General features: G+C 30.5%; 5 protein-coding genes across 9 annotated transcripts in view; 1 reads left to right on the forward strand and 4 right to left on the reverse strand.

Moving 5' to 3' along the window:
- Window positions 1-7,842, forward strand: part of LOC122533003 (pseudouridine-metabolizing bifunctional protein C1861.05) — a 36,680-nt gene extending 28,838 nt beyond the window's left edge. For all 4 annotated transcript variants that reach the window (XM_043662306.1, XM_043662280.1, XM_043662288.1 and 1 more), the window contains 4 exons: window positions 51-256; window positions 832-1,031; window positions 7,184-7,428; window positions 7,503-7,842. In XM_043662306.1, coding sequence (XP_043518241.1) covers window positions 51-256; window positions 832-1,031; window positions 7,184-7,428; window positions 7,503-7,808 — 957 coding nt within the window. In that variant the 3' untranslated portion in view covers window positions 7,809-7,842. The remainder of the gene's footprint in view (window positions 1-50; window positions 257-831; window positions 1,032-7,183; window positions 7,429-7,502) is intronic.
- LOC122533177 lies at window positions 1,323-2,675 on the reverse strand. Its single transcript, XM_043662623.1, has 4 exons — window positions 2,521-2,675; window positions 2,376-2,442; window positions 1,897-2,234; window positions 1,323-1,819 (listed from the first exon to the last, which is right to left on the reverse strand). The coding sequence occupies exons 1-4, from the start codon at window positions 2,555-2,557 to the stop codon at window positions 1,557-1,559; spliced, it is 705 nt and encodes a 234-aa protein (XP_043518558.1). The 5' UTR covers window positions 2,558-2,675; the 3' UTR covers window positions 1,323-1,556.
- On the reverse strand, window positions 2,779-4,327 carry LOC122533195. The gene is made up of 2 exons (XM_043662663.1): window positions 3,830-4,327; window positions 2,779-3,722 (listed from the first exon to the last, which is right to left on the reverse strand). The coding sequence occupies exons 1-2, from the start codon at window positions 4,104-4,106 to the stop codon at window positions 3,334-3,336; spliced, it is 666 nt and encodes a 221-aa protein (XP_043518598.1). The 5' UTR covers window positions 4,107-4,327; the 3' UTR covers window positions 2,779-3,333.
- Window positions 5,479-6,912, reverse strand: LOC122533202. Its single transcript, XM_043662676.1, has 2 exons — window positions 6,570-6,912; window positions 5,479-6,475 (listed from the first exon to the last, which is right to left on the reverse strand). Exons 1-2 carry the CDS (start codon window positions 6,703-6,705, stop codon window positions 5,973-5,975), a joined length of 639 nt encoding a protein of 212 aa, XP_043518611.1. The 5' UTR covers window positions 6,706-6,912; the 3' UTR covers window positions 5,479-5,972.
- A 142-nt stretch (window positions 7,843-7,984) lies between the features above and the next one.
- LOC122533088 (deoxyribodipyrimidine photo-lyase) lies at window positions 7,985-10,701 on the reverse strand. 2 transcript variants are annotated; one of them, XM_043662469.1, is made up of 7 exons: window positions 10,138-10,701; window positions 9,743-9,907; window positions 9,537-9,663; window positions 9,145-9,473; window positions 8,523-9,073; window positions 8,215-8,456; window positions 7,985-8,140 (listed from the first exon to the last, which is right to left on the reverse strand). In XM_043662469.1, the coding sequence occupies exons 2-7, from the start codon at window positions 9,815-9,817 to the stop codon at window positions 7,989-7,991; spliced, it is 1,476 nt and encodes a 491-aa protein (XP_043518404.1). In that variant the 5' UTR covers window positions 9,818-9,907; window positions 10,138-10,701; the 3' UTR covers window positions 7,985-7,988. The 2 variants fall into 2 exon arrangements, with proteins under 2 accessions (XP_043518404.1, XP_043518412.1); XM_043662477.1 differs by having other exon boundaries at window positions 8,215-8,423; window positions 9,743-10,182.
- Window positions 10,702-11,073: the final 372 nt, after the last annotated feature.

The raw sequence follows: 11,073 nt of genomic DNA on the forward strand, positions 1-11,073 counted from the left end.
GCGGCGCATCTTTTCCATATTCCGGATCAATAATCGACGTATTCTTTCAGGACGATGGTAGAACGCATGCCGGAAGAAGCCGAGAAAGTTGCGGCGGGGTCGGACGAAATATCGCCAACGCCTTGATCAGCCTTGGTCTGAACGCTACGCGGTTAATATCTGTCGTTGGTAACGACCAGCCTGGGAAAGCTATAATTAAAAGTCTAGGAGATGGTGCCCAGACCGTCGAGCAGCTGTCAAATATGAACACAGCTAGGTACGCGTACCCCTCCCCCAATTTGCCGTGAATGCTAGATCATCGACATCTATGTATTGATCACGTTCAATTATCTCAACAATTACTAGCTTCTTTCTGTTCTTCTTCTTATCGATTAACACACGTGAAATCAGAGAGTTTGATTTTTTTTTCTCCCTCTTTCTCTTTCTGTGCTTAAATTCAGCGATTATAGATTTTAAAGAAAAACTTGATGTTCATTATTGATGTATTTATCAAATTCAAAGTTTGCTTATTATAATTTAAAGAAACAAAACTATTCTTGTGCAGTACTGAATCCAAAGACAGTAAGAAGCTCGTCATTGATATTAATGGTTATTGGTTTCTGTAGCAAATGGCTGATCGGAACAACCATTGACCCCGTAAATACTACTCGAGACCACTTGTCACCGATTTCCAATAGTTATTCTTTTGCAAGCTTTGAATTCATTCTTTCACACGTTGGAAGAGACATCTCCTTCTATCGCTACACGTACAAATGTGAAATAGATATTCTTTCCATTTATGTTTTATTTGCTTTTTTTTTTTAAATACGCTTTTATGCTTGATAATTCAAGGTGTACCGTAATCATCAATTACAAGGGAGAATGTCAATTTTCAATCGGTGAAATGGAAATATTTGCTAGTATCAGTCCAGATGTGGTGAAGAAATACCAATCGTGCGTGGAAAACTCGAGCTTCATTGTTCTCGATGGCAATCTACCGCTGAACACGATACGATATGTATTGGATCTTGCAGTATGCTCAAAAATTCCAGGTAGGTGATAGTTTTATAAGTTTTCACTTTTTTTTGATACTCTTTTATTGGGGCATTAGTCTCATAAGATATTCATTGTACTTTCAAAGTATATGATATAAAATTTTATATCTTTGATCCTTTGACATTAACGTTTACTGTATAAAACTGTGCAATAAAAAATATAATTACAGAGATACGTAACTTTTATGAGTTTTTAATTTCAATAATTTTTGTCACAGTTATTTGATGTTTGTAACATATAAAATATTCTAATATTAAATATATATTTATACGTATATATAAAATAACAATATAGAAATGTAAAAATAGTTCTCTTAATCTAATGATATAGATTTTTGTAAAAAATGGACGGAGTTAAATATTATCGCAGAAAATGCGCACTGAATTACAGAACAGTATCACATAACAATGTGACTTTGAAAGCAGATCTATGAATCTCCATTTATAATTAATGTTATTGAAAATGGTTAAAAATCTCTATGTGAACAAATCGTGTTTGGATACTATCAATATAACGAAGGATTATATATACCCTCCCCTTGATAATCCTTGATGACTTTGTAAATTAGGCTGCATTTGCATCACTAAATTTCGAGATTCTTTGCGCAATCTATAACCAGCTTTTGCATCCAAATACAACAAACATGAAGCTAACCAATGGAACATGAATGAAATAACTGCCAAACCATACGACCATGATAAATGATTGAAGTTTGGATACATTAACCAGTCTCTACGCCAACATTGCCCTCCAAATATTGACACTGCTAAAAACAGTAAAGTACCTGAAATTTAAAAATCATTTGAAAATCATAGATACGTCTATGCAACTGATATTGTAATACTGAAAAACTTTATTTACCTGCTGTGACGCAACACACGAAAGCAGTGGCTGAAAGCAACCATTCATAATTCAATACAAATTTCAAAGGCCAACGGACTAAGGTCAACACAATCACAGCTTGCGCAAAGAATGAGAGTAAAAGAGCAAGTGTCACAAACGTTTGTACAACCATCAACCATCCTGGCAATAACCATTCTCTGATCACGTAATATTCTTCTGAGAAAATATGATGACATCCATCAAATTCTTTGTCAAACTGATAATATGGATATCTAAATTGTTTGAAACAATATTCCCAAAGTCCCATATGTTTAAAATTGCTGAATGTCTCTTGATAAGATTCAATCCAATAGGGACTGAAATTAAATTAATTCAACATTCAAAACTGTTATTAAAAATAAGGAATATTTATAAAAAATATTCTATTGTATATCAAATATCTAAAGAATTCCAGAATTAATATTACATGACAAATTTTAACGTTTGAAAACGATTACCTGGTAAACGCTATGACCAACAGTAATCCAGCAATGTATGTAATTACTCCACCGAGTACTACCGCGTCTAAAAAAGATATGAACAATTAATAGAGGTTATGAATGTTCTTCATTTAGAGCAAGGCTAAAGAATAATATTGCTTACTTGACGCGCGGTGATAATCTTGTTTATCGATAGACATGCCGATTGTTTGATATTGATTAGTGATCTACGTTAACAAATCGTTTGTTTATAAATGTCAAAAATATTCTGTTTAACGTAAACTGGCCACACCTTTCATCGTTTCAGTACTGCCAACAATATAACTTACAATTAGTTAACATCCTATAGGATTTCTGCCTATAGTCAGATCAGTGATTCTCAAACTAAAACGAAATAATATATAAATAATAACTCTTGAACATTTAATTTTATTTTTATTGAAGTAAAGATATATTACAAAAAAAAACGATGTGTTTAGATAAAAACAATTCTTTCACAATTTACATTTAAGGACGGATAATTAAATTAATACGTATATAAATCTTGTACGTATAAATTGACCACTGGCAGTAGATGTTTACATTATAAAATTTATACAACTTTCTATAACAATTTTTGCAATTTGTAAGAAAAGAAAATCTTTCTATTAAATACAGTTGAGAGTACTCTTCCTTCACTAAAGTAATTAGCTTTAAATATATATTAATTGCTTAATATATTGCCGACGAATACTCAAAGTATTTAGCATAGAGAGATCTCTTTCTCAATACTATTCGATACAATTTTATACACTTGTATATATAAAACTTACAAAAATACAAATCTTGCTTTACAACGTACTTTGTACTAGAATAATGAAAAACATGTCTTACACTCTACTATCGTTAAAAACTATTCAATACATGGACGGAATAATATTACAAAGTTTTGATACTAAAATATTGTGCAAGTCTTATGTGATAATAATGTTCTAACTCATGTACGAGATTCAAGCTGAAATCTTGTTTGAGATTCTTTCAAATACTCTCTCTTCTTATGTTGAAGATTTGCTTCAACAAGGAAAAGTGCTCCTGCTATAATAGTCAGTATGCTACCCAGAGCTGCCATTATAAAGGACCAGCCAAAGAAATTATTTGCATGTCCAGGCATCCAGCCATCAGTGTTTCCCAAACAAGCAAATATAATTACAGCTAATCCACCACTTATTCCACCAACCAGCAGTAAACCTCCAATTATCATGATAAGTTGTACATAACGTTTTTGCTCTGGATCGCAGCACAGAGTGAACAGTAATATCAATACGAATGATATCATAGTCAAGAGGAAGCACAAAGTAAAGAAAAACTGTGTTGCTATCATAAATGCTGTAATAAAGAAATTAATAATTATGACACACAAAATGAGAACATACCGCTTTATTAAATTTATAAATATTAATAAAGATGATTGAAGAAAAAAAGAAGGCACTCACGAGGGAGTAGAAAACCTCGAATGTCAGAGTATCCTGCGGTGAAGGGATCATACACCCATCTACAACCAACGAAAAAGCGTCTTGGTGCGTCCATTTCTTGAGGATTCGGAAGTGATCTAAAGCAATGCGTCCATAGGCCTAATTTGTCGAGTTTTGCACCAGTGATACGATAATCGCTCACTAGCCATGCTGGTGTACCAAATGCAACGCAAACACACACGAGACCAACAATGAAGACACCGACACCAACATTACCGGAGAAGCTTCTTTTCTTCATTATGAAAGATTTGTAAATGATCACGATCTAGATGCACGTACGGCAAACAATTTAAATCTACTGATCTAGTAAAGATCCCACGGTATTAACCACACCCAAACACGTTATGTTGTGTGGTGACCATGTAGCTTACCATCTAACCTAACCTTGTAAAATCGTGAGTATCCCACGAGTGCAAACTAGTAGTTATGACAAAGAAAAGGTTCTCAATGCCTAATTAACATACTTAATATGTCAATCACGTTTAAAAAAAAGATATTGATGGAACTTTTTTTCATTGTCTAGTAGAAAATTTATGTAATATAACAAATATTTACTGAACATTTTTATAATAAAAATTAACGATAATTATGTTGATCTAATCACAAAAACATTATTGAAAATTATTAAAAAGTGTATTAAAAGTTTCAGAAATTTGTATAATATTATAGGTAGAAAAATTTTATGCTAATGAAATATTTAACAAAGAAAACATTACAGAGTATTAATGGTAAAGAGTATTAAAATGGGAAACGCTGCTCGTATGAGAATTTTTATGTAAATTTCTTGTATTATGATATTGCGTCATTGACGTTTTACATGAATTATTTTTAAATCATAAAATCTCAAAAAATAAATGGAAATATTAAAATTACTTAAATCAATTTTTTTTTTTAACTTTAATCTTTCGTTTTTCAAATTTAGATTTCCGAATTAAAATGTTAAATTTAAAGAGACAGCCGCGAAAAATAGTTTTAAAACTGTCTAAAAAAAAATTGATATCTCGAATTTTGTAGAAAAAAATTTATTTAAATTTATTTAAATTATTAATAAAGTTCAATTAAGATTCTTGGAATCAACTTATTCCGTCATTTAGCTCATGATTCACCGTGATGCAATTCACATAATTTAAATCCATTGAAATTATGCGACTTAGTTCTTTGCATTAGATTTCAATTAGAAAATTGAAAAATACTGCGAACGAAATAAATCAAGATAAAATTGGAATTTATTATTCATTTCAAATACGCTGTTTTATTAATCATTTTACGCTTCCGTAAATATTGTCAAGTATCAGAGGGTGATACAGAACCAGTAGTAACACCTTTCCAAGTGTGATCGATATAGTACGCGAAATTGTAGAAGTTGTTGATTAAAATAGGAGCTAAACTAGGTCAACGACTTACACCTAACGTCGATCTTCGTGCACGCAATCTTAGTCGTAACTCACGTTGAATTATTTCCCCCCCGATAGTAAAATGGGTCAGAGTTTGACCGTGTTTACTCTTTGGAATTTAATTATTTTCCTGTCCGAATTTTTCCAGTGAATAGCCATTTACCAATTTCAAAGACAAATTTTATGGAGAAATTAACATAAACACGAAGAGAGAAAATTTGAAACAAGTTACTTTATTACTGCCCAACTTCTCGTACAATTTTATAATATTAAATATTAGACTTCAGTTAGATAATTAACATCACTTATTTCTATAGACTCTTAGTCTTTTCATAAACTCTTAGTCTTTTTTATGGACGGATTCGTTAGCAAATTTTATACGCGGATTAGTTTATAAAACAATAAATGCACTTATATACGAAACTTTTCATTACAAGTTACAAATATATGAAATATTTTCTTTCTATATATTGCTACCTTCAAATTTTCGCAAAAGTATATAAAATATACAAAAGATAATGCACTTTGTTCGTAAATGAGCGATACTTTTAAAGATAATAAATATAAATATTAAAGTATATGAATATCTTCAAAAAGTTTGTGCAGAACATACAAAAAAATAAGTCTAAATTTAGATCTCCTATCCAGATCTTCAATATCATGGATAATTTATCATACAGTCATCTTTAGTGATGAAGACTATGTTCAACTTAAATAGTAGTATGTGTCTTCTGTTCTTCATGTAATATTTTTTCTTGTTTTTTTTTGTGTCTACGGCCTTCAATCAAAAACAATGTACCTGATATAACTAAAATAAAACTACCAATTACAGCTAATGCATAAGACCAGCTAATATCATTATGTTCCCAATTAGGCATCCAATCTCTACCATCGCCTCGTGCGCCAAATATCATAACGGCAATAATGCCACATATTCCACCTAATAACAAATTTCCACCAGTTGTCCATAAAAGTAACTGATATTTATCATGACGCTGTGAGCAACACATATACAATGCAGCTAAGAAACCTCCTATTAATAATAAAGTCAGACATAAAGTAAAAAAGAATTGCGTTGCAACAAAAAAATCTGGCAGGAGTATGTCATGTATTATGTAATATTCTTCTTCAAACACCCACCAACAACCATAAAATTTAGTATCATACAAGTGATGTGGATCTTCAAATCCTTGAAAACACACTTGCCATAAACCTGCAATAATAATGCATGTTATATTAGTGACAAGTGATGTAATATTTAAATGACATTTTTCTTATTAGAATGAAAACATTATAAATCAAATTACCAATTCTGATAAATTTTGGACTTTCCAATTTTCCGTCTGTTTCAAGCCAATTGGGTGTGGTGAATGCAATTATAATAAAAACGAACGCCAGTGCTGTACATATAACAGCAGCCTTTCCATTTCGAGTTTTACCCATTCTGGGCAACTGTTTTAATTCTTAATTAACAGTTTCTAATTTATTATTATTTATGCGTTGCAAAGTGTTTCTTTTTTTTTGGTTGCAACATGTAATTAACTTACACATACACTGTTTTGAATGAAATATGCGGTTAATAGATATCTATACAGATGAAGAATTTTTAGCGCTTTAGCAGCGCTCCATGTTGCAGCGAATGCATTTACATTTAGCGCCATTATTTAAATAGCATACTGAAATAAAATAACCGCAATAAAAATTGTATTCAATGTATTGAAATATTTTGTTATGTATTAAAGATGATATTTTTATTAAATTGAAAATAATAAAAAGTATTTTATATAAACATTTCTTAACATAAAATTTAAAATATATGTACAGCTTTTCTACTTTGTATACATTTTAAACATTTGTTTATTAACATAAAATATAATTATATTCAAATTAAAATGTAATAAAATCAAATTTGTTTTTTTAGTTTGGTATGAACCTACAGATGTGAACAAAGCAACAAGAGTATTTGAAACAAAATCACAATGGCAAAATGTTTTACATTTTATATCACCAAATAGAAATGAACTGTCAGTTATTGGGAAATATCTTGGCATACCAGTACCTGACAACAAATTATTTATGGATTTAGAAGAAGTAAAAGCAATTGCAGAGCAAATAGCTGAATTTATCCCAGTGGTTATAAGTACATTAGGATCACATGGAGTATTGGTAAATATTTAACAATTGAAATAAATCTGAAAAATATAAATATAGGATTAAATAATTGACATTACTTTTTGTAGGTCGCTCGTAAAGCCTTCGGAAATGATCCCTTTTATGATACAGAAGGAAGATTGGTTGCTCACACTATGATAACATCTCGCTTATATCCTCCCTCATCTTTTATTTCTGATGATCCAAATGAAACATTCAATGTGAGTGGTTGTGGTGATTGCCTTACTGCTGGAATAATTTATGGAATTCATAAAAATCTAGATGAAACCAGTTGTCTTTCCTTAGCTTTAAAGGCTGCTGCACTTTCTTTGACTTCATTAGATGCAGTTCCTACTTCACTTTCATTATTATGCAAGGATATAAAATGTAGATAAATATTAACAATTAAAAACTATATATTGATACAAACTATATATTTTGTTTTCTAAAATATATATTTATATTTGTTTTCTAAAATATATATATACATTTTTCTAAGATTGAGTGAATGGATAAATTTTAATAAATAATTAACAGCTATATAATTGTAATTAGTAGCTATGCCTTTATATAAGCTAATTATCTTCCTTCTTCCCCCATTTCTTAACAAATTCGGCAACATTAAATTTTCGTTTACATCCCTCATAATTCATGTATCTTATTTTCCCAAATATATCTCTTTCTGACCAACCATGATCATGGACACCACAGATAGACCACATGCAACCTATAAAACAAATACAATGTACTATCTCATATAAAATACAAGTATTCATACACAAGTATAGATAGAGAACTGACCTACATAACCATTAGGGTCACAACCATCTATGCTATACTTATTATTTAAGTAATTGGCCCATTCTAATGCAATCTCGGGTGTTTCAGTCCATTCTAAAATTTTTTTTGCCCAATACATTCTTAAAAATCCATGCATCTTTCCAACTATTACCATTTGATTTTGACATGCATTCCATAGATCATCGTGAGTTTTAAAATTTTCTAATTGACTTAAAGAATATACATATTTTCGTTTATCCTTCCTAAATGTAATGTAATCAACTATTAGTAATTAATATACACAATTTATAATAAATAAAATAAATTACCTATGTTTATTTAATGTTTCTATAGCCCAAGGATAGGCACCTTCAACAAGATCATACTTTTCATTATAGAAACAAAAATTATCACTGAGTTCTCTTCTAATGATAGTTTCCTCCATGAAAGATTCGACTGACTTTTTATACAATCTTTTATATTCTTTTATTTCCAAAATACATCGTTGTACCGAGATCATACCAAAATGAAACCAAGGTGACAAATTACTAGTGGCATTTGATAAAGGATTATTACGCTCATCTCCATATTTTTGTAAACGATTCTGTATAAAATTTTCTAATTCCTTAATACCACCCATATACCCTGGTTCAGCCCATGTAATTTCATTCACCAACTTATCTGTATCTACATCTTGCAAAGCTATATCCCAATTATTGCTTTCAAAATTTTCTTTTGTTAAATATGGGTGCTCAATAACAGGAGGAAATTCTGTTAAAAATTCCTCTAGTTTTACATTTATTTTATTTCTTATAGTTCTAGCAGCAAATTCTTGCTCTGATGATGCATGCCAGCAGGGTACAATATTATGAGCATCTACCTTTAAAAAACATACATCAATCTCTCAAAGGATTATTTATAAATTGGATTACTAACTAAAATTATGTTTACTTGGCAAATAGGAATATTTTTTGGAAGATTCTTCTGTACATTATCAACCCAGTACATGGGTAACTTCAATGGATAAAAGTCCACAATCACAGCTCCCATGTTATACATTTTTACAAATTTAAGAATTCTCATATTTGGTTCGCCGTGCAAAAGATGAAAGTTTATCTTTAATTGTTTACATTCTTTTTCAATTTCTAATAATCCTTTCAAAAGAAATTTATAATATCTTATAGAAGCATTCAGAAAATTTGGCATTATGCAAAAACATATATGAAGAGGTACATCATTTTTTAAAGCAATTTTTTGGGCAAAAAGCAAAGCCCAATTATCTGAAAATATTAAATTTTATCAATACTACTGCACGAGTTACAGTAAAACTTAGAAATATATACCTTGTATCCTAAAATCACGTAACATCCAATACAAAATACCTTTACAGTTTTCTTTAACATCATTTAATTTACTTAAACGACGAATTCGTTTTTTATTAAAACTGAATGTCATGATGGATTCAGATGTCTAAAAATATATTAAGAGGCAATAAAATATCCAAAAACGTTTAGTTTATCAATTTTTTCAAAAAGAAAAATTGTCTTACATTTCTTCTGTTTTCTTCAAATTTTTTTAAAAGGTCGACAACTTTTTTGCGTTTAGATGGATTTAACTGATTCATATTTCTTAATAAAATTTTATTTGTATTATATAATACTGGAATAATACACTGGAATAGTTATTTTTATAATAGCTTTCGCACAACCTGTAACTATTAAATCATACAACGCAATACGCATTTTACAGGTTAGAATATGTAAAATATAGTACAATTTGTCTAATTCATTGTTAGTTACAGTAATTGTAACCAATTTAGAATTAAAAACCCGCCATTTTGTAATAATAATAAAGTTTTTCGATTTGTTATTTCCTTCAATTAGTTGTCTTATTAAGTCTATGAAATTTTTTAGATTTATTAAACGCAAACAGAAAAATACATACATACATACAGTCGAAGGATCCCTTGCAGCATTAAAGTGAAAGAAAACATAAAAGTGGATAGGTGAAAAATGATTCAATAGTACATACGACTCAAAGCAATTTATTTTATTTCCTTATAACATTTACAATAGATTTCTTATGCATTAAACGTAGCGCATCGAAATGTTATTGAATTGTCCGTTTCTTTGTTAATTTCTTGATACGATTATTAAATTAATCAAAACATGTCGAGGAGTATATATATATTACACAACACATTCTAATACACACTATTACACGATTATAACAAGATAGGAAAGAAATATGCACTCAAAGCAGCGCCAAATCTTGCTAATAAGATAAAACAAATAGGTTACCTATTAATTGTAATATTATCTTCGTTCTTACATATACATGTCTTTATCCACTTGGCAAGTTAGAACATACCCAACTTCACCACATTGTGTGGGCCGTGGAATATGTAAAATGTGTAGAAATCAACTATTCCATTCGAGACACAACGTACTGATACGCACTTACACAACGTACAACGTTGAATCATAATGTCTATCACACTGTGAAGGGAGAACAGCCAATAGAGAAAAGCTCCGCGAAATCACGTGATTCGCGACGCAGTGTACCACGAGCGAAGCGAAACTACCGTCAACAGAGACGAATGAAACTTCGAGAGAGAAGGTTAAGTTTTGTTCTCATTAAGTCGAAAGAGTAAGAAAGAGCGACAGGTAAAGAGTAGGACAACTGTACACACATCATCTGTGGTAAGAAAAGAGATGAAAGACTGAGAACGATAGAAACTGTGAGAAGATAAAGGATATTGTGATAGCGAAAGTGAGACAGAAAGAGAAAGAAAAGAAGAGAAAGATACAGGTAGGGTGAGGATAGGAAAAGAAGAGAGGAACGAACGAGAGAACAAGCGGACAGACTGGCAGACGGACT

This window comes from Frieseomelitta varia, unplaced genomic scaffold, assembly GCF_011392965.1.
Source record: "Frieseomelitta varia isolate USP_RPSP 00005682 unplaced genomic scaffold, Fvar_1.2 scaffold_144, whole genome shotgun sequence".
Taxonomy (NCBI): Eukaryota; Metazoa; Arthropoda; class Insecta; order Hymenoptera; family Apidae; genus Frieseomelitta; species Frieseomelitta varia.

Coding starts and splice junctions, on each gene's coding strand:
- LOC122533177 (XM_043662623.1), bottom strand. CDS start 2,557: ATGTCTATCGATAAACAAGATTATCACCGCGCGTCAA. Junction 2,443..2,520: donor AGATTATCACCGCGCGTCAA/GTAAGCAATATT, acceptor TATCTTTTTTAG/ACGCGGTAGTACTCGGTGGA. Junction 2,235..2,375: donor TTGGTCATAGCGTTTACCAG/GTAATCGTTTTC, acceptor ATTTAATTTCAG/TCCCTATTGGATTGAATCTT.
- LOC122533195 (XM_043662663.1), bottom strand. CDS start 4,106: ATGAAGAAAAGAAGCTTCTCCGGTAATGTTGGTGTCGGTGTCTTCATT. Junction 3,723..3,829: donor TCGAGGTTTTCTACTCCCTC/GTGAGTGCCTTC, acceptor TCTTTATTACAG/CATTTATGATAGCAACACAG.
- LOC122533202 (XM_043662676.1), bottom strand. CDS start 6,705: ATGGGTAAAACTCGAAATGGAAAGGCTGCTGTTATATGTACAGCACTG. Junction 6,476..6,569: donor TCCAAAATTTATCAGAATTG/GTAATTTGATTT, acceptor TTATTATTGCAG/GTTTATGGCAAGTGTGTTTT.
- LOC122533088 (XM_043662469.1), bottom strand. CDS start 9,817: ATGAATCAGTTAAATCCATCTAAACGCAAAAAAGTTGTCGACCTTTTA. Junction 9,474..9,536: donor ACGTGATTTTAGGATACAAG/GTATATATTTCT, acceptor TAATATTTTCAG/ATAATTGGGCTTTGCTTTTT. Junction 8,141..8,214: donor TGACCCTAATGGTTATGTAG/GTCAGTTCTCTA, acceptor TTTGTTTTATAG/GTTGCATGTGGTCTATCTGT.